We start from the raw sequence: 22,063 nt of genomic DNA on the forward strand, positions 1-22,063 counted from the left end.
GTATTTTGGCAGATATATATAAAAGAAAAGTAAATCATTGCAATTGCATTTGGACAAAACACCAGCCCACATTTCTGTACGTTCAGGTTTTTGAGAGTTGCATAGTCCTTTAAAGCATTACGTTGCTGGAACGTTATCTTAAGGTTAGCATATAGCACATTTTTAACACAATCATTCCAAGAATATCACAATAACATGCATTACAAAAGTTATGTAAATATGAAAGAGGAGAGTGAAGACATAATGATGGCGTTTATGAAAGAGGAGAGTGAAGACATAAAGATGGTGTTTATTGAAGACGAGAGTGAAGATGTGAAGATTGAAGAAACATTGGGTGTGAAACATGAAGAAACTGAGGAACAAACAGGTTGGTTTCATTCTCAAAACTGAACTCAGTCAGTTTATCCTAATTGAAATCTCCAGCTCTACAGAACTGACTGATATAATTATGAAATCATCAGGAACCCTTTAGTCTCCAGCGCCACCATTTTCCAGAATTGCTACCTCCCCTTAGTGTCCGTGCAAGGAGTCAGAATCTCAGAGACTTATGTTAGGTAAAAAATCCTAAAAAAAATGACCACCACTTATTAAGAATCACAAGCTGAAGTGTTGTCAAATACATGAAGACTGGTTTTGTAATAGGCTTTATAGACAAATATGTTGATAGTGGCTCTTAAAGGACCAGCATCACCTCCGCTTCAAGAATCACTTTCAACCCTTATTTCACGAGTTCACACTCACATGAAATTAAATAGAGTAAAGATTATGCGTATTTGGCGTGCTGTCCGGGGGTGAAATTTTGGCCCGCGCCCAGAGTATTCCCCCCTGTGATAGTTTAGACTGCATTGGATTATGGATTGTGTTGACGTCTAATAAGAGTTTATTAAATCAAAGTGAGGCCTGTCACGATGACAAATTTTGCTGGACGATAAATTGGCCAAGAAATTATTGCGATAAACAATAATATTGTCGTTCTGAGACCATTTTCATCTAAAATAATGACAATGGCATAATAATGCAGGTACATTTTTTCAAAGATCAATAAACTTTTATTTCTAAAGACTATTTAACACTGAAAACGGAAAACATTTTAAAGATCTATAATAAATAAACAAGACGACCAAGAACGATAAATAAAATGGATGAAAACTGCAACAGATGAGGTGCATATTAGGGGTGGCATGGTTCACAAAACCCATGGTTCGGTTCAGTACGGTTCTTGTTTTTTTATGTTTTAATCGTTAACACTCCAGAAATTTACTTCAGCATATGATATATAACTTAATTGTCAACGATTCAGGATACAGCATTAAAAAAAAAAGTTATATCTTGTAATCATGCACAAACATTTTGACTTGACCATCTCTTCATTTATTTGGCATAAAAAGAGGAAAATGTGTTTTGCTATCTCTACAGGAACTTATGTGTCTTTTTTAGCACTCAAAGATTGAACTGAAGAATTAACTTGCATTTATCAAACTGCCAACTTTAGTGTAGCTTTAAGCCTCATTTATATTCTCTGCATCCGCACAAGCGCGAGGGTGTGTGCGGCAAAAATGACGTCAACGCGGAGTGCGCAAGACCCCATTTTGCTTGCCGCTGTGCACGTCAAAATTTGTAACTTTGCATGCAGCTCTGCAACCGAAGAAGCACGAGTTCCAGGAGAATCTGGCCGAGCATGATGTCTCATCACACCAGCACCCGGTCTGCACGTCGAGTTTAAACACCTCATCAAACGAGGTGCGCGCATGCACACAGTCAACAAAAGACAAGGAAAACAAACAAGCATGCAAATAGAAATGATCGCCGCCGGAAAAATTATCAAGCTCTTTTTTTTATCGTACAATTAATTGATTTATTGACTATCGCGACAGACCTATATATACACCTCTTATAGTTGATTAAATTGATTAGTTTAATGTGCTCCTCCTGAAATTTGTTAATAAAACATCACTTCACGAGTTCACACATCAAGTTACATAGATTAGAGTAAAGATTATGTGTATTTGGCTTGCTGAAACCCCCAGTGGGAGCAGCTCACGGCGGGACCTACTGGCTAATGACTGGGAGCAGCCTTAATTTGAAATGAATGATCGGGAAGGGTTTTGCAACGTCTGATGGGAGGCCAGGCTCAGTGCATTAGACAGGGAAAGCACTACCAGCAGATAAATTAGGAGCAGCATGATTTGGAACCACCTGACCAGGACGGCCTGTTCTTGCCTCCGATGGAAGCAGCTCAACGTGCCTGGCAGATGAGCCCTACTGGCTGGTGAATGTGGAACAGCCTTCATTTAGAATGATTAATTCGGAAGGCTCTTGCAACTTCCAATGGGAGGCCAAGGCTCACTGCATCAGATGGGAAAAGCACAATTGGTCGGAAAAAATGGTGAGCAACATTTCAGCCGGAAGGGGGGGGGGGAGGGGTCATGTAGTTTGGAACGGCCAATTGGGAGGGCTCAAGCCACCTCTTATGGGAGATCAAGACTTGTGGCGTCAGATGGATGAGCCCTACCTACAGATAGACGGGGCAGCACAATTAAAAAGAACGACTGACCGAGGGGGTCCACCCAGCCTCCATCAGGAGCAGCTTCCTGACATCAGGTGAGTGGGTCCTGTTGACCGACAGAAGAGAGTGGAAGAGATGTGAAACACCCGGCCAGGAGAGCACTCACGGCATCCTATGGTAGATTATGGGTGCTTTCACACTAGCACTTTTGGTGCGCACCCGGGTTCGTTTGACGTCAGAGTTCAGTTGGTTTGGATGATGTGAATGCGATCGTCCGAGCTCAGGTGTGCACCCTCGAAACGTACCCAAGTCCGCTTAAAGAGGTAGTCTGGGGTTCGGTTCATGTGAACTCTGGTACAGTTCCCTGCTGATATGAACACAATCGTACTAAATCGCGGAAGTGAACCGCTATTAATGAAATACGATTTTATAAAAATGTGTGTTTTGTGTGCGTTTCACTCATTTACCGGATGAACGTCACTGACATACTGCTAGCAGAGAGCTGTAGATCTCATTTCTGCTCGTCTTCTGTGTTCTTTAGAGCATTTTCAGTGCATTCGCGGCAGATATACGCTAGTGCCATAACACACTAAAGCTCTGGTAACAAAACCAATGGTTCAAAAACAAAAATATAAAAGTGATGGGAGCAACGCTATGCATTTCGCCGCCTGCATGCTTGTTGTCCTTACTAAAAACCGGGTAAACAGCTGCTGCTTTGATGACAGGTGCTTGACCTAAGGGTGCTTTCACACTTGGTTCGATTGCCTGGACCGAACCAGAGTTCGATTGATGGGAGCATGTTACGACCTCTCATGAAAAATATAGGCTCAGAAAGAAGAGAGGTTACATGCCACTGAAAAGGGGAGGTTAGCGAAAGTCAAATGGAAATGTTGGTAGTTTTAAGCTAGAACCGCTAGCAATCTCGCACTAGCATCTGCAATGGGCGCTGGAGGCCACTGACATTTAAAAGGATTAGGAACTGCGGGAGGAACAAGCTGAGAGGCAGAGGCCCGGCCACAAATGATGAGGCGGTGGAAGAAGCCACGGTACGAGGTTGGCCCTCAGCTGAAGGCAGGCCATATCTTGACTAGGTGTAGTCGGGCACGTCCCAAACTCACTGACAGCCTGTTGCTGCGGCTCCTCACTCAAAATCGAGCCAGATCTTATACAGAAGGGAGACGAATTTTGCAGTATATACTGTATACACCTCTGATTGTTGATTAACTTAATGTGCTCCACTCGTGTTTAATTAGGTTTAATTATTTGAACGTGTTTCTCCCGAAATTTTCTAATAAAACATCACAAAAAACAGTATTCTGTATTCACAAAACTTCTTCATGTAGACTCACCTAAAGGATTATTAGGAACACCTGTTAAATTTTGAATTAATGCAATGATCTAATCAACCAATCGTATGGCATTTGCTTTAATGCGTTAAGGGGTGTGTTCCTGGTCAAGACAAAATCCTGAACTCCAAACTGAATGTCAGAATGGGAAAGAAAGGTGATTTAAGCAATTTTGAGCGTGGCGTGGTTGTTTGTGCCAGACGAGCCTGTCTGAGTATTTCACAATCTGCTCAGTTACTGGAATTTTCACGCACAACCATTTCTAGGGTTTACAAATAATGGTGGGAAAAGGGAAAAACATCCAGTATGCGGCAGTCCTGTGGGCGAAAATGCCTTGTTGACGCTAGAGGTCAGAGGAGAATGGGCAACTGATTCAAGCTGATAGAAGAGCAACTTTGACTGAAATAACCATTCATTACAACCGAGTTATGCAGCAAAGCATTTGTGAAGCCACAACATGCACAACCTTGAGGCGGATGGGCTACAACAGCAGAAGACCCAACCAGGTACCACTCATCTCCACTACATATAAGAAAAAGAGGCTACAATTTGCATGAGCTCACCAAAATTGGACAGTTGAAGACTGGAAAAATGTTGCCTGGTCTAATGAATCTCAATTTCTGTTGAGACATTCAGATGTTAGAGTCAGAGTTTAGCGTAAACACACTGCAAAAAATGCTTTTCTTACTTAGTAATTTTTTCTCAATTTTATCATTCGTTCGATTTTATATAGTGCTTTTCAAGGCACTCAAAGCGCTTTACATTGAAGGGGGGAATCTCCTCAACCACCACCAATGTGCAGCATCCACCTGGATGATGCGACGGCAAAATTTAAATTTTAGTCAAAATATCAAAAAATTCTTACTTTAAGAAACATTTACTAGACAAGTAAAAATTACTGTCTTGTTTTAGGAAAAAATAACTACAAATTAAGAGAGTTTTTGCTTAAAATAATCTGCCAATAGGGTAAGCAAAATAATCTTGTTTGGTGTTTATATTAAGATTATTGTGCTTACCCCATTGGCAGATTATTTTGCTTATTTTAACCAAAAACTCTCTTAATTTTTAGTTATTTTTTCCTAAAACAAGCTTTTTTTTTCTTTTCTTTTTTAAAAAAAAGGACAATTACTTTGGCTTGACTAGTAAATACTTCTTGTTTTAAGAATTGTTAGATATTTGGACTAGAAACAAGACAAAAAATTTTGTGAAAAGCATTTTTTGCAGTGCAGAATGAGAACATGGATCCATCATGCCTTGTTACCACTGTACAGGCTGGTGGTGGTGGTGTAATGTTGTGGGGAATGTTTTCTTGGCACACTTTAGGCCCCTTAGTGCCAATTGTGCATCGTTTAAATGCCACGGCCTACCTGAGCATTGTTTCTGACCATATCCATCCCTTTATGACCATCATGATGGCTACTTCCAGCAGGTTAATGCACCATGTCACAAAGCTTGAATCATTTCAAATTGGTTTCTTGAACATGACAATGTGTTCACTGTACTAAAATGGCACCCCACAGTGACCAGATCTCAACCCAATAGAGCATCTTTGGGATGTGGTGGAACGGGAGCTTCATGCCCTGGATGTGCATCCCACAAACCTCCATCAACTGCAAGATGCTATCCTATCAATATGGGCCAACATTTCTAAAGAATGCTTTCAACACCTTGTTGAATCAATGCCATGTAGAATTAAGGCAGTTCTGAAGGCGAAATGGTGTCAAACACAGTATGGTGTTCCTAATAATCCTTTAGGTGAGTGTATATGACAACATTTCAGCTTGTGGTTCTTATTAGGTGGGATTCATTTTTTTAGGACTCTTTCCCTAGGAATTTCCAAATCCAGATAATTCTGATCCAGATTAAACTTTTTGAACAACTGGACCCAGGAGACTCTGGTGTATCTTCAACTTTAACTTAAATGTTTAGTTTTTTGCCATTAAACTGATGTTAATTTGCATTTGTCTTTTTTTGTCTTAGAACTGATGACCCTGAAAGAGGACGGTGAGGTGCTGAATCAAATGGAAGAGAAAGATCAATATAAGAATCATGATTTCATTACAAGAGATGAAACATTTTGTTGCTCACAGGCTGAAAAAACTTCCTCACAAAAAAGTGCTAAAAATAAGGGAACTAGAAGTCCTTTCACCTGCCCGTGTGGAAAAAGTTTCAACCAAAAAGGAAACCTTAAAATCCACATGAGAATTCACACTGGAGAGAATCCTTTCATGTGCCCTCAGTGTGGAAAGAGATTTTATGTAAAAGGAAATCTTAAAAAGCACATGAGAGTTCACACTGGAGAGAAGCCTTATACCTGCACTCAGTGTGGAAGTAATTTTTCTGAAAAAGGAAGCCTTGACAGGCACAAGAGAATTCACACTGGAGAAAAGCCCTACACATGCTCTCAGTGTGGAAAGAGTTTCACTCAAAAACAAGGCCTTAACAGCCACATGAGAATACACACTGAAAAGAAACTACACATGCCGCGACATATAGTACCTTTTGGAAACGTGAGTGTGTTGTGGCCATGAGATCTTCTGAGGGGACTTTTTGTTCGCGTTGTTAAACTGTTAGGGGTTAACAGTGACTATGAGCTTAAAGCGATGGTTTAACCAAAAATTAATATTCACTTTTTTACTCACCCTCATGTTGTTCCAAACCCCGTACATTTGTTAATCTTCAAAACAATGATTTAACCTCAATTTTATTAAGTGGCTTGAGTGTTTTGTTTGAACTTACACAAAAAAGGTAATTTACCCCCTTTTTTTATTTGTTTATATTTTGCTTAAAGCATGATTACTTTAATGATTACTTTAATGATGTCTTTACTAGGGAGTAAAATCTTACCGTGGTAATTTTAGTTATTTTCTCTTTTTTCTTTTTTTACAAATGAAAAGTGTGTATAACACTTTGTATCAGTGGCGGCTGGTGAAAAATATTATTGGTCGGGCAAATTCAGCGTGGGGTCTGAGGGTTCTCCCCCAGAAAAATGTACATTTTGTAGATGTGATTTCCTGTATTCTGGTGCATTTGAGGCCATGTCCCTTCCATATATTAATAAAAGAACTAAAACCAGCCAATACCAAAAGTCTAAAACGACAATATTTATGGAACTGCCATGTAGAAATCAACAGTTTCACACAGGGAATGATAATGAAAAAGTTGCATGTTTATTATGCTCTGTGTCCACTAGGCATGTGCCGATATCAATTTTTCATGTTGCAATTAATTACTGAAATTTTATCACGATATACGGTATAACGATATTGAAATAAGTTGCAAAAAAAAAAAGTGTTGTCAATTGTAATGTAATAACAATTGTGTTGTAATAACAAAAATAATTGAATGTTTAATTACAATAATACAATGCACCAGAAATATATACAGCTCTGGAAAAAATTAAGAGAAATCAATGTTAATTGGTCTCTTAATTTTTTTCAGGGCTGTAAAAGTGTAATTTTCAAACAGATTAAAGTGCAAAAGAATTAGGCTATAAAGAACAACAGGTAACAAATTAATATAAGGTCTCATTATTTAATGCATTAACTAAGACTGAGCAAAAGCTACATTTGTTACAGAAATTATAATGTTTTTTTGGTAATGTTAGTTAAGAAATACTCATCATTGTTAGTTTTGTCTTAGGTCCATTAAAAAAGTAATTACTTTTTTCGTATCGCCTCCGGTGAGGTTCTGAAGCAAGCTGAGGCAGTACTAAAATGTGAGTGAAAACACAGCAGACTGCTGATTGGCCAGAGCGAATCGTCACTGCTTCATCATTGAGAATGAGATGTCGTCACGACCCCAGAGATCACGGTATCCTCCCGCTTCCGCCATTTTGGGAGACTGGAGAACAGATATTCGAATGATTACCATTATCTGAGAAAGCAGCTGCTGGTATGCCATAATTCACCACAGGGTGTCAGTCATCGTCTTACTAGTGCCGCGATGATGGAGTGTGTTGACACCTGATGAACACGATCCTTTATTTATTTGTATTAAACATTTTCAGAACGATTCTGTCATTTTTCATTGTCAGTAATTGTATTGTATGTAATTTACATGTTAATGACAAAATGCTTAATTAATATTCAAAGTAACTTTAGGCCTTTAGCTAGTTGACTGTCATTTTCCTCTAACGTTACATGTATTTAATGCACATAGTGAGCATTTATTCTACTTAAGGCAGTATGAGAAAAACACTGTTAATGAGAGGACGAGCACTGGACTGCTTCAGGATAGTGGGTAGATATATTTATTTATTATTCAGAATGCAAAGAAAATATACTTATAGAAACATTTCAGGAACGTGCAAGGTAACATTAGTAAAGCGTCTAACATTAGGTCTGTTCCATTCTGCTGCAGGCAGCTCTTATGGGTCGACTTTTTTGATATCATCCAGCTCCTCTAAATACCTCTGTCTGACGCTGGTAGCAATTTCTCTCTGTTAGGGACCTCTATTTCGTTTTATTTTCCATTTCAAAGTTTACAGTTTTCTCATAACTGTATTTCTCAGTTTAAACGATGAGATGATAATTCCTTGAGCCATCTTTCCTGCTCCAATCTCTGTATCGCTCTTACAGTGTTGCCCCTGGCAACCGATAGCGTGGGATCCCAAAATGGTGGACGGGCTCAGACACCGCCCAATTTGTCATGTGACAGCAAGCTACCTTGACGTTTCTCCAAAGCATGCTGATAACGTGCTCTCTCGCAGTGAGAGGTACAGACAATAGTACAGCCAATATTGACTCTTTAGTGTTTCAGTAAAAGTAAATATAAAATGAATAAAACAAATTAAATGAAAGACAAATCCATATTTCATATCTGGAAGCCGGGCAAACACTGTTACTGCACTCCTGGCATGTTAGGGGTGTGTGATGCCTCCAAAATCCAAACACACGACCTTGTTGCCATCAAGTGTTTTACTGACACATCACACATCTCTAGGCCAGACCCTCAGTCACTCCTCAGAGACCAAATATACAGTTTGGAAAACAAGAAACAATCAGGGGTTCTCAATCAGGGCATAATCATAACTGGAAAGAATCATTATAATAATATAGAAAGATAAATATTAAAGGGGGGGTGAAATGCTGTTTCATGCATACTGATCTTTTTACACTGTTAAAGACTTGGAATCCCATACTAAACATAGACAAAGTTTCAAAAGTTAAGGTGGACGTTTGATGGGAGTATTTCTTTGTCAAAAATACTACTTCCGGTTAGTCATAAGTTTCGGGAAGTTTTTTGCGATCATGCGTCCCCTTTGACGTTAATGGGGGCGGAATTTCCTTGTATGGGCCTTACGGACAATTCTACCGGAAGCGCGTGAGAGAGAGCGAGGGAGAGAGTGAAAGCAACAGGCTACGCCCATCAAAGCGCTGGCTTGTAGGATGCTGGACAGGTGATGTGCACATAACAATGTCACCAAAAAAGTGCGTTTTTGGTTGCCAGACCAAGACAGTCCTGCACAGATTGCCAAAAAACCCCGCGTTAAGGCAACAGTGGATGTAATTTGCTTTTCCGGATCAGCAACTGAGTTGCGCGAATGTTTATATCTGTTCGCTGCATTTCGGTGCCGACTGTTTCATAAACAAGGCCCAGCTCGACACAGGATTTTCCGATCGCCTAATGCTGAAGGATGGAGCAGTCCCAACGTTAGAACCGCAGGCGGTGAGTGAGACTGCTTCAAATGTCTATGCTCATCAAGTAGCCCAAACATGATCACTTATAGTTAATTGATCAATGGAGCATGCGATGTGTAGTGTGTGTACATTTGTTTAGCTGGCCACTATATGTGTAACTTTATGTTTGTGTATTGTAAAAGCACTCCAAACAACAATACACAAAGAGTGGGGAAATATGTTGAACTAAATAAGCACGCTTCTTCATTCAAATGCGCTACTATTCCGTGTCTTTCTATGTAAACACTATCTTAGCCTGCCGTGCAAAACCAGTCCGCTTACTGTCTACACAAACCACGCGTAAACACACACACACACGTGCACAACTGCACTTCCCACATGTACACCTTCAAAGACAAAAATACGACGATATAATTCAAGTATAAATATGTAAATAACACAAGCCGCTAAGCATATTATATAGTTAGTGTATAACTTGTACCACATAGAGACGTCCTGCTCTAGTCGTTTTTGCTGCTGCTCCTGTTCAACTGCAGCCTCTGGGTCTGATTCCGGATCATAGATGTATGGCTGTATCTGATTAAAAGCCATATTTTTATTTTGAATAAAGTTTTTTTCCCGCTGTTGACACAGCTTTACAACGCACTCGACTCAACATAGCAGCAGCGAGCACACGTCATTATTTAGCTCCGCTCACATGACACGCCCCCACCCGCTCGGCTTTTTTCGGAAAGACTCGGAACAGCGCATCTTTCTTATATAATTATAAAAAAAATAAAGACTTTTCGGAGATATGCAGGATGCAATGCTACTCTATAGGTACTCAAGATTGACATGACACTGACTGAAACTGAGTGTTTCAGCCCCCCTTTAAGGCTTTGATTATGAATTTAATTAGGTTATATATATAATGCATGTCTGACACTTGCTTCAAACTCGACCGGTCCTTGCAATGAGCCACTGCTTCGGAGCTTGTATCATGAATTTATCTATCCTAATTAAATTTATAATCCTAAAATTATGAATTTAGGATTATATATATGCATGTCTGACACTTACTTCAAACTCGACCGGTCCTTGCAATGAACCACTGCTCATTTATGTAGGTGAATTTTACAGATACTGATGAATTTAATGTGTTCACCTTGATAATAAAACATTAAGCGTGTGTGTGTGCAATTATTTCTTTAGACAAGGACAGAAGATCAAACCAGCTTTAAAAAAAAAAAAGTTGGAAACCGTCACAGAAATTAATGGTTTCTATTAAAATACCAATAGGAACCGTTGGCTTTTACAATTTAAACCACTACAGATTTTTCTGATATGTGTGTGGAACATTCTATTAAGATGTGATGCCCCCATCAATAGAACCCAACATATCAGAAGAAAGCCACAGAGACCACAATAATTCCCATTACAACCAGCAAATGCAGTAGAATTTCAGTAATGGTTTCTAGGGTTTTTTATTTTATTATTATTAAGTATCATGTGTGAAAGCACATAAGAAATACAGCCGGCAGATTTCAAACCTGTCAACACTGATTGGGCTGTCAAAGCAGTCAGGTGGTTCACTACAGGAGTGAAGCAGTGTGTTTGCTTCAGAAAGCATTTTCATGTGACTAGTGACGTAATGATACAAGCTCTGAAGCAGTGGTTCATTGCAAGGACCAGTCGAGTTTGAAGCAAGCGCCGGTGTCAGACGTAACATCACTACATTATGTGGTCCATTTCTCCACAGGGAGGTATTGGACTATGGGAGGGAGGCAAGGACTTAAACACGGCAATAAGTGACCATTTTCAAGAATTTCTAGAAACTAATTTTTGCATTCATGAAACCATTTGATAAGAATCTGGGTTTCTTTTTTTAAATGAACTTTATTTTGCTTCCCATTGTCATGTGCCATCATTACATCCACATTTACAGCTGTATGTCACTTCCAGATACTTATGGACACCCACACAGGGATCAGAGAAGACAGAATTTGATGCGTCGAGTTGACAAGACTTCTTCCCATTGCAGCTTAAGAAAGAAAATAGAGAAGAGTCTATTAGCTCTTGAAATCTGAAGTCAATAATTTAGGTCAATGTATCAAATGTCCATTTAAGATGCAGGATAATGGGATATAGTTTGTACAGGTTTCAAAAACAGCTGAAGAGTGTGACCTAACATCTAAAGTGACGAGATGAAGAGGCTCTGCTGTACCTGGAAACAAGGCTGCTGGTCTGAGGACTGTAACAGTCGCATGTGGTTGCCAATTTATGAGGGCAGGTTTCAAGATCCCGGCGGCCATAATTGGCATGATGAATAGAGAGAACTCCAACTTCTTTTGATACACAAACAGACACGGGTCAGAATTTCATGACTGATGGATTGCCAACACATCTTAAATGTCAACTCTTTCAAAAATGACAACATGTGCCAACATGTACTGTAGCAGGAAGATCCAGTCAAAATATTGTGGACATGAGGACCTTAAGGATTCAACAAGATGCTGTACCCGGCGGTCTCAACATATTAGAGAACATACAGAAAAAGGACAACTTACCACACTCAATGATGCTTTTTTGCCTGGCACAGGTTACATTTCTCTCTACAATAGTTTGTGGGGTAGTAGAAAGAATTAACAGAACTTTGTACTCATTTGCCATGCCTTACAGTTATAAAGATCAATTTATGACAGAAAGTTACTTACTTGCTGGGATACAGTCATAAGACAAAGTCAGGTATTTATAAGTCCCAACACAAGGATCAGAGAAAACCGAGTTGACTGCAGAGACAGTACAGCTCTTCAGTCCATCACACCTGATTCATGGACAGACAAATGACAAGTAATGCTTTAATAAACTATAGACAACTCTGCATCTAGTGCATCGAAAGATAATGGTTTATGATCTCAGGTAAACCTACCGAGCAGACATTATAGAGAGGGATTCAGCCTTTTTGCAGTTGTTATTTGAGAGCTGATGAGCTGGTTTTCCAGTAGCGCAGACGGTGCAGTCAGTTCGCCCATAGTTGGCATTAAGGACCTTTATGAAACCAGTATCTGACATGGTTTCAAAAAAAAAAAAAAAAACTCTATGAAGCTAGAAACAAGTTGAAGTCCAGGCTCCAGATACCCTCATGATCTTCCTCCTCTCGCATACTCTCCTATTTGGGAACAAATCTCAAAAGACTGGATTACTCACCACATTGGAGAGATGCAGAGTTTCCTTCACAGGCGACGACACTTCTTTCTTCTGCAGAAAGAAGAAACATAAGATTTAGTAAAACGACTGGTTTTGCACTTGGAAGTCTTTAACCAGACTGTACAGTATATATGTTAGTTGCCTTACCATGTGGAAAGATGATTATTAACAGATAACTTTGTACTCATTTGCCATGCCTTACAGTTCTAAAACTGTAAACATCCAATTTATGACGGAAAATACTTACTTGCTGGGATACAGTCATAAGACAAAGCCAGATATTTATAAGTCCCAACACAAGGATCAGAGAAAACCGAGTTGACTGCAGAGACAGTACAGCTCTTCAGTCCATCACACCTGATTCATGGACAGACAAATGACAAGTAATGCTTTAATAAACTATAGACAACTCTGCATCTCGTGCTTATAAAGTAGTGCATAGAAAGATAATGGTTTATGATCTTTGGTAAACCTACTGAGCAGACATTATAGAGAGGGAATCAGCCTTTTTGCAGTTGTTATTTGAGAGCTGATGAGCTGGTTTTCCAGCAGCGCAGACGGTGCAGTCAGTTCGCCCATAGTTGGCATTAAACGTGCAGTATGTAACTTTTGGCCACTAGAGGTCACCCATTCAAAATAATAACAACAGACGTACTTTGATGACGTTGGGAAAGTGCGTGGGCTCATGGGAGTTGTTGTCGTTGTCATTGTCAACCAGCGAATCTGGCACCTCCAGCAGAAAACATGTTCACTGACAAGGTAAGGTATCGTTATATTACATCTCTATTGTTGTTACGTTTAACTTAGTTACGGCTTTTCACTTTATGTATTGTCAATCTAATGAAATAGCATCGAGCTACCATTAGGTCTACTTAACAAACTTATCAGTGACGTTAGCTAATGTGTGAGACAGAATGTTGTGCGGGCGGTCGCTAGGTCAACATATAAGTTGAGTGACAGGTATGTTGACATATTAACCGCGCATCATAATTTGAGTTACTCAAATTATAGACATGTTGTCATGGCATCCGCGCTTGTCGAACATTCTGTCTATCAACTTGAGTCGCTGTTACTAACGTTTATGTTAGATCACAGGAATCTAACGTTACTACCCTCGTCCTGGAGAGATGTTGTCCAGACTCTTTTCGCTACAAAACATGTTTCATTACAAGTAATTCTAATAATTATATGTTTCATACGCCGAATCAGTTGTCATTGTGTGTGTTTGGATCAGGTTTGGATTGAAAACCTTACGTACAGGATGGTAACGCTCTCCAGAACGAGGGTTGGAGACTTGCTCGCTGTGAAATTAGTTCACAATTAGGTAACGTTAGCACTTATATTATATTGTGCTATGCCAACAACGTGTTGTAAAGAAAACTGTAATTATATAATTACAAAACCATAGCAATAAGACTTATGATCACATAAGATGTACATCTCATACACATGCATCTTATGTGACCATAAGACTTATTGCTATGGTTTTGTACTTATCGAATTATAATGTCAAACATTTATTTTGTAATTATCAAATACATAAAAAAGACCTATGGTGAACTGATCATGTCCCTTCTGTATCTCAATATTTTTATTTTTATTTTAGAATTTTGTAGTAATATTTGACAATTAAAAAAAATGTATTATATTAAATCTAACTTTAGCAAAGACAAAGATCAAACAATATGTAGGTATTTATAATAAAAGAATAGTCAAAAACCCATAGGAAGCAAGTAGTAAATTAAAAATATAATACAATATAATTTATAAATTTTACATAGACAAAAAACAGTTAATTACATTTTTTTTACTCAAGTATGGGGGTTTGAAATAAAATCTAAAAATAATGTTTGTTTTCCTGTCAACATGTGAATATATTGCAGGGAGAGACAGATAGCTCCTCACCGGATGCCTCAATAGCATCATTAGATATTAGCGATGAGACGTGGAGTCCCCAGCATGGAAAGAAAGACTTGTTATTTGGAAGAGTAACTGCAAGAGAAAGTAGGAAAGGGACAGGAAGGGCAATTAGAGCAGCTGGAGTGAGTGGGAGAGGAAGACCGGTAGCTAGGGGAAAGGCAAGAGCAGGCAGAAGAGCAGCAAGCAGTGGAGCAGAAACAAGTGAAGCAGTCGAAGTCATCGGTGAAGGAGGAGTGATTGGAGCTGCTGTAGGGATCGAAGCACCAAGAGGAAGGACTGTAGGTAGAAGGAGAGGGACGACAAGAGCGGAAAGTACTGCAAGACACAGCAGTGCAACCAGGGGTAGACAGGCAGCTAGAGGAAGAGGGACTAGAGCAGCACTTGGAATCTCTGAAGAGGACAGAGTGAGGGTGCAGAGGCTGCAAGAGGAAAGAAAGTCCCAGACACAGGTATCTTAGAGAAGACTGCAAGTCTCAGGATAAGATTAAGCTTCCTTTTATTAATGAGATAAAAATAAATAGATAAAAACATATATATTAATAGAGACAAGAATGTGAAAAATAGATTCATTTTGGATTATTCTTAGAGTACATTTGTTGAATTCTAAACTTTATTTTTAGGAGCAGTTCCGGAATATGGATCCAAATGACGCTCGCTCACTCTTGATCAGAGTCATGGATAGAGAGCCTGGCCTTATCTTCGATGTGCTCCAGCCAGCTGCTCAGGGAACAGAAGTTCCATTACCAGGTGTGCCTGGATGGTGCAGCTGCTCAAGATGCAGGGAAATGGGATCCGACTTAGAAAATAAATGTGGCAAGAGCGAGGCCAACTGTGTCAGTATATTGCCCCACATGTCATTGTATATTTTAGATGAGCATGTACTGAGATTATCACGGCGTCTCAGAAATGACATTTATGCTCTCCATGACACACAGCTGCCTGGGGATGACAACCGGGAATACCGCTATGCCGCCTACCGAAATTTTGTTTTGTGGAATTATGATGCCCTTGGTGCGGGAAACCGTGTTGTCATCCCCAGCTGTTGTGTGTCCAGAATACGTGATAAATACCCGGACCCAGTTGGAAGATACACTGGGTTCATAGAAACAATTTTATAAACTTTAGTTGATAAAGACACCTTACTGTTGTTGTTTTCATTTGTGTTTGATTTTTATTTATTTATTTATCAATATCTAGAGCAGCAGACATAGGTGATTTTGATTTGTAAGTAGTTTAATTTTTGAAATAAAAATAAAAACTTGTGTTGGAATTGAACAAATATACTTGCGTCATATTTATTTACATGTCATGTTTCGGGAAAATTCGGAGTCTTCTCTCCAAAAAAAAAAAAAAAAAAAAATACTGTTTAATAAACAAATTGCTCAGTTGTTCTCTTGATGTGTATTGCCGGGCCCTATAAGAGGAAAAAAAAATGTCAAAAAATGACATTTGTTTCAGTGAAATGTATTTACAGTTTAAACTTTCAGCTGGTCACTGGTCATACCTAGGCCTCTACTGACGTGGGACTCAACAATGGTGTCTACAGCTGGAGGTTGAACACTTGGAAGTAGTCCAAGTGTTCGAGGGTCATCAGGACGTAGAATCCTCCGCCTTGGACAGCCCCTGTCAGAATCCAGTCTTTTTCTCAAAATGGCTGCCTGTAGATCAGGGATGTAGCTGTAGTTCTTCTCTTCTTTCATGGTGTAGACAGTCCATCTCCCAGATTTTTTTTGGTATTGTCGACGTAAGCTATAAAACAAATTTACAATATAGGTTGTATTTAGTTTGAATGCACTAATAAACATACATTTTACATTCTAAAGTCCTGAGTCTAAAATAAGATATTTATTTATTTAAAATGTTACACAAATTATACACTGCAGATAAATATGCTTTTAAGAATAGTGTGCACTGATAATTTATTGGCCATCTTACATCAATTGGCCTTCTTTGTTGAGAAGTGGCGGTCTGTTTTTATGATGGTTGTAGTCAAGTGCTGCCAGGAGAGTACGTGCCTCATAAACCAATGGCGAGAAACTGAAACGTTTGCTTGCGTACATAAGTATATGGTTGTGAAAGGACTCCAGTTGACAGGTAGATCTGTGTAAATAATGTCTGAAGAATTATAACACAGACTAGAGGTTATAAAGAGGTTAGAGGTTATAGCTAGTTACCTGAAAGGCAGATATCTGTGCACATCTTTAAGCCATCTCTTGTTAAGCACAATCTTTTCTAGTGCCTTGTGAGCCTGTGACCCACTCTCCAGCCATTCTCTCTCATTATTGTCTGCCAGACAATCATGCAAGCATTTGCCAAGGTACCATGTGTGTTCATTGGTAACATGATGAAGCACACTGCTCCAGAGTTTCTACAAGAAATAGTTGCAGATTAAATCAGACAGTGTAAAAACAATACAAGTTCAGATGTCAATGTGTTGTACTTAGTGTTCTATGATCTAAATGTGGACGAGTGTCAAAAGATTAAGTACATACACCCAAGTCAGCTGTGTGTACAAATTTATTTAATTGCAAATAAATGTATTATGTACACTGCCCATTATTTTTTTAAAAAGTTATTTTGGAATACGAATCTGGAGCCTTTTCCATTATCAAGGTCAGGTTAGTTTTTGGTCAGTCTAGCCATATGATTAAACTTTGTTTTTAAAAGACCTCCTCAAAAAAGTTAACAATATTGGAGTAAATCTAAACATCATTTATTTATTTATTTATACGAATTTGGAATACAATTTTAAATGTATTACTTACCCTGAAATGCCCATCAGTCTCTGCTGTCTTACAACAGAACCAAAAGTGGTTAACAATGTCTTTGGTCCACTTCAGAAGTATTTTTTGCCCTGACAGCTGTCCTGCCTTAGTATGAAAAAAAAACATATTTAGAATATGTTATAAATATATGTTCACATGTCCAAATTGAAACTTTAAAAATATAAAAACCCACTGCTGTGATCTTCTTGGCCAGATTCTTCGCACCATGCCACATATCCCATGAGTGAAGTACTCCTGAGTCCTTGTACCTACCAGAGTTAGGATCTTGGAAACAAAACAAAAACAAAAAAGTTATTTTGAAGCTAATATATGTAATAGAAAAAAAACATCCACATCTACTAAACAAAAGATTATATATTTATTCAGTAAATAATAACTACTGTACTTACTCATAAGAGAAGAAATCTGATTGTGAGCATCCGTACAAATTTCTGTGAGCTTTATTTCAGTTAGAAGCTTGTCCATGGTCCTTACAAAAGCCTCTCTTTCCATAATTACAGAGTTTCGCTGGGTCTGCCTTTTGTCAATGGTCACAACAGATATAATCTCCTTTGATTCGTTCTCCATTGTGGTGTAGGTGCAGTACTGTGCACAGTGTCCTGGACTGTCCATTCTTCCATCTGCTGTAAAAGTCAAGAAAAAAAACGAATTCTGAATGAGAAATGCGATGACAAACTAGAAAATAGTCCAAGACAGGATAAAATAACAGATCAAAATATTAATATAAAATTGTACTTTAAAAAAACATATATAAAACAACAAATTTGAACTAAATCATGAATTAAGGATATTACACATAAAAATATAGTTTGAAATGGAATTATTTTCAAGAAGCCAGGGGACATACCTAGAACTACAACACTGTCTTTATCCTGCAGCCGTTGGATTGCTGTAGATCTCTTCACTTCCCAAAATTCCCTGATTGTTCCTACACACTAGGTGTCTTGTATGTTAAAGAAAAGGTCCTTCCCAACAAATCCCATGTTCATGTATTTGAACAGGTGGGAAACTTTATAGTAGTTATTCCCAGACAGTAGTACATTTGTAGCCATCATGAAGTCTCCTGCCTGGATCCCATATTTTAGTGTGGGCTGTGAGTTCCACTTCCATATTTTGTGACCATTGGAACATATCTGTATTAAAACAATATTATAATTAGACAAACTCAACTTTTCTGTATAAATTAAATTTCAATAAATAATGTAGATGTATACGTAGTTGTGGTATGTAGATACTTTTTGACTCACCCATTCAATGATTGTTCCTGTGCCTCTTGAAATCAGATTTACTTCAAATGGTGCTAAAGCCTGGCAAGCCTGATTTGTCACATTGTTTGTGAAATTGCATTTCAAAATAGGCAGCTTTAGACACGTAACCAGCTGTTTCAAATTCAATTGATACACTATTGATGCCTTCTGTCCAATCACATCATCCTCACACAAGACCTGTAAGCTAGACGGTGACGTGACCAAATCTTCTTCTTGGGGCGGTACATCATTCTCAGTGGAAAGTACCGTTTCTTCCAGGCTGATGAACGGAAGCTTTTCCATCATCTCCAATGTTTTTTTTCCTCCACCAGTTCTGTCATTGTAAAACAATTATTACATTATGCATTATTAACATGCGTTTACTTTTTGGAAAATTGATTTATTTTCTTTTTTTAAAGATATCAGTAAAAGAGAAAGTTATTATAAACACATCATTACACTAAAATATACAATATTCAATTAATAATTCATCATTACAATAAACAATTCAATTAATCAAACAAACATAAAATTACGCAAAGGGTGAGTTTATTAAGAGGATTCATTGTGGGTATAAAACAAGACTAATATACAAATAATTATAATCACGAATATATATATATTAAATAATTAAATGGTTACCATCAAGAGCTTGCGGATTATTGTGGATACAAAAATAAATTTTAATTGGTGGTAATCAACATTACACCACAAGTACTACAGACTAATCTGGAATATTCCTTAAATTCAATGGAAGTATAATTATTTAAATGAAACGGTGAAAGAAAAAGAAAACATTTAAATGTACTCACAGTGAGGTGCCTCAGGCAACATTACAGCTGATCTTTTTTAAAAAAAATTTTTTCATTGGTTGTTCCTCATCTAACGCAAGGGGAAAAAAACAATGAGTAGAAAATCTGAATAAAAAACGTAGTGACCTAACCTTCATCAGGCTTCTCAGCTGAAAAAAATGTAATAAAAAAAAATATATATTAACAGCGACTTTTTTGTGTACATTTCTAAATATGTAGACCTTCTTAATTTGGGTCCTTTTTGCACAACATAGAAAGGGGCTTCTCGGTACTCTTTAGATTATCATCTAACATTCGTTATAATCAAATATTCAACAATTAATTTCAGTATTTTTTTTAAACACTATACTTACATTCGGGTGCAATTGCTGATCTTGACCGTTAATTTGATTTCTTTGCTGTTCTCAGACTGGAGGCTCATCTTCAGGGCCAAAAGCAATAGGAAAAGAGCATTTAATTTTTCAATTAGAAACATACGTAAAATGGCTCTGTTCTAAATCATTTAATACCGCTGTTTAACCTCATATACAATGAATGCAACAAGCAAAGAATAATTGACAACAGGCTGTTGAATTATTAGAAAAATAATGAACACCTGAGGTGATGCGGTCACGACACAAAGCGTCCAACGGCTCTTTTGCTGGTTACGAAACGTCATTTTAAAGCTGGTAACAGAGGCTTGACCCAAAGTGAGTGTTTCAACTTCTCAAATTAATTCCTATGAAAGTTAAGCTTCCATAGGCATGAACTGAAAACAGTGTATGACTGCTGAGAGCGCGGACGCATTTACACCATCACTGTGCGTTTCCTAGAAAATAATTGCACACCTAAGAACGTTCATCAGCCAATCAGATTCAAGCATTCAATGGCCCTCTAGTATAATAGTGATATAATAATGATTTCACCTTGTGATGATTCACTGTCCTCATGGACTGTAAAACAAAATGAGCAGTTTTAAAAAAAATATGTATAGTTAACTTTCATTTTGATTTTCCTTGATCATTTCAACTTCATTTATTGTGTATACTTACGATGTTGCCTCTGTTGTGCATTTCTGGGCTTGTTGGGCTGGAATTCTTCTGCAAGAAACCAAGTTAAAACAGAAATTGTCTTTCAATGTGAAGAACCTTACTTTATCTAGAGTGCCAGCACAGACCTAATACCTCGAAATCGTCTTGGTGGGATGATCTTTCTTGTATGGTTTCCATCAGAGTCCTCAACATGAGACGTTTCCAGTGCTTTTTGGGCCCAGTATCTAGCCAGGTTGTAACTGTCTATACTCAAAATGGCACAACTTTTGCTTAATATACATTATATAAACAATCAATATTTTAGGAATATCTTACAAATAACCTTTAGTGTTATTTTGCATACTTTACCTGTGTCAGAAAATACTCTGACTGCATATTTTGTCCAGAGGTGTTTATCTGGAATGGTGCATTTTTTGACCTTGGTTCCAACATTTGAATTTGGCCAATAGCAAAACAGTACCTTTCAGACAGAAACAAGGATATTTGCTTAATGTTGTCTCTTTTTTTTTATAATTGAAAAAAAAAATGGACTAAATCTTACCCCATTGATCCACTCTAGCCACAAGGATGGTGCCACTTCAACCTCATTTTGCTCAATGAAATTAAGTACTACATAGCGCAGATAAACATGTAAGTAAAAATGATATAAATCAGTGTACATTTCATTTATGTATTGCAAGGTAAATGTACAGTTGCATATTAATAGACAGTTATTGACTACTTTCTCTAACCTCATACTTAAATTATGTTTTCCAATGTTGTTTCTTGTTGTACTGGAAACATCTAGGTTTTCAAAAGGGCATGGCGTTGGAGAGCAAATCACCAGAAGATAGGAGTAAACTGTAGGAGGCAGGAACTTATGGAGCTAATCTTCAGAAGGTAGAGACTCAGGGGCAAAGCTTCAGTACCAAGAACTCAGGGTAAAGCCAAAGGAGTGAGACATGGAGGGGGCAAAGTTTCAGGAATCAGAGACTCAGGGGTGAAAGGAAGGCTTCAAGTATGTATTTTCACAGAATTTATGATTCTCTTATAATATTTTATTCGCATTTTTGGTGATTGATCCACAAAAGCAGTAATTTTTTCATTACCCCAAGGCAGGCATGTAATCTATAGGAAATTATTTTATAATGTCAATTGGGAGGACAGAGAAAGGTGAAATCTTCTCCTCTTGATGGTGTTCTGGCTGCCAACACCCCCTGAATGATTCGTCTGTCCTCAAGGTCAGATTGTCCACATCAGGATATGTCATCCGACCATCCCAGGATCCCCTCTGGGTGCATCTGTCACACCCATAGTAACCTGAGAACTGCTTGACACACTTGACCATGGCTTTGGCTGGAGCATCGCAGGTAACGCATCTCAGTTTGATGTTTAAATGCTTGCCTTCCCAGGTCAGACCATTCTGCATTAGTTCTGCCAATTCCTGAACTGTGTCACTGGCAAAATCTTGCGTTTTGGGTTTGGATGCAGCAGTTGTGAGGCAGAGGGGGAAAATGCATGCTGGCGTCAAATTAATGGAACAAAGAACTGGCCAGAGGGACAAGTTTGAACTTTTGAATAATGGTAGCCCATCAACATTTAAGGAGA

General features: G+C 38.3%; 4 protein-coding genes across 5 annotated transcripts in view; 2 read left to right on the plus strand and 2 right to left on the minus strand.

Annotated features, from left to right (window-relative positions):
• The window catches only part of LOC137049234 (gastrula zinc finger protein XlCGF57.1-like), a 295,468-nt gene that overhangs the window by 159,172 nt on the left and 114,233 nt on the right, over nucleotides 1-22,063 (plus strand). The gene's annotated exons all lie outside the window — the stretch shown is intronic.
• Nucleotides 220-6,624, plus strand: LOC137049908 (gastrula zinc finger protein XlCGF7.1-like). The gene is made up of 2 exons (XM_067428656.1): nucleotides 220-367; nucleotides 5,833-6,624. The coding sequence occupies exons 1-2, from the start codon at nucleotides 220-222 to the stop codon at nucleotides 6,381-6,383; spliced, it is 699 nt and encodes a 232-aa protein (XP_067284757.1). The 3' UTR covers nucleotides 6,384-6,624.
• LOC137049380 (L-rhamnose-binding lectin CSL3-like) lies at nucleotides 11,240-13,265 on the minus strand. The gene is made up of 8 exons (XM_067427931.1): nucleotides 13,157-13,265; nucleotides 12,928-13,037; nucleotides 12,681-12,731; nucleotides 12,403-12,538; nucleotides 12,188-12,297; nucleotides 12,041-12,085; nucleotides 11,698-11,818; nucleotides 11,240-11,514 (listed from the first exon to the last, which is right to left on the minus strand). Exons 1-8 carry the CDS (start codon nucleotides 13,165-13,167, stop codon nucleotides 11,388-11,390), a joined length of 711 nt encoding a protein of 236 aa, XP_067284032.1. The 5' UTR covers nucleotides 13,168-13,265; the 3' UTR covers nucleotides 11,240-11,387.
• LOC137049909 (uncharacterized) lies at nucleotides 15,983-18,295 on the minus strand. The gene is made up of 8 exons (XM_067428657.1): nucleotides 18,234-18,295; nucleotides 17,776-18,009; nucleotides 17,559-17,650; nucleotides 17,366-17,470; nucleotides 16,775-16,968; nucleotides 16,536-16,700; nucleotides 16,105-16,349; nucleotides 15,983-16,014 (listed from the first exon to the last, which is right to left on the minus strand). The coding sequence occupies exons 2-8, from the start codon at nucleotides 17,996-17,998 to the stop codon at nucleotides 15,983-15,985; spliced, it is 1,056 nt and encodes a 351-aa protein (XP_067284758.1). The 5' UTR covers nucleotides 17,999-18,009; nucleotides 18,234-18,295.

Source organism: Pseudorasbora parva, chromosome 20, assembly GCF_024679245.1.
Source record: "Pseudorasbora parva isolate DD20220531a chromosome 20, ASM2467924v1, whole genome shotgun sequence".
Classification (NCBI taxonomy): domain Eukaryota; kingdom Metazoa; phylum Chordata; class Actinopteri; order Cypriniformes; family Gobionidae; genus Pseudorasbora; species Pseudorasbora parva.

What these genes read in the sequence shown, in the direction of transcription:
- LOC137049908 (XM_067428656.1), top strand. Translation starts at nt 220, where the DNA reads ATGAAAGAGGAGAGTGAAGACATAATGATGGCGTTTATGAAAGAGGAG. An exon ending in AGAAACTGAGGAACAAACAG is followed by an intron (nt 368 to 5,832) that starts GTTGGTTTCATT and finishes TTTTTGTCTTAG; the next exon opens with AACTGATGACCCTGAAAGAG.
- LOC137049380 (XM_067427931.1), bottom strand. An exon ending in CTCTGCATCTCTCCAATGTG is followed by an intron (nt 12,539 to 12,680) that starts GTGAGTAATCCA and finishes AAACCATGTCAG; the next exon opens with ATACTGGTTTCATAAAGGTC. An exon ending in TTATGACTGTATCCCAGCAA is followed by an intron (nt 12,086 to 12,187) that starts GTAAGTAACTTT and finishes AAACTATTGTAG; the next exon opens with AGAGAAATGTAACCTGTGCC.
- LOC137049909 (XM_067428657.1), bottom strand. Translation starts at nt 17,998, where the DNA reads ATGGACAGTCCAGGACACTGTGCACAGTACTGCACCTACACCACAATG. An exon ending in CACAGATATCTGCCTTTCAG is followed by an intron (nt 16,701 to 16,774) that starts GTAACTAGCTAT and finishes TTATTTACACAG; the next exon opens with ATCTACCTGTCAACTGGAGT. An exon ending in AACAAAGAAGGCCAATTGAT is followed by an intron (nt 16,350 to 16,535) that starts GTAAGATGGCCA and finishes TTTGTTTTATAG; the next exon opens with CTTACGTCGACAATACCAAA.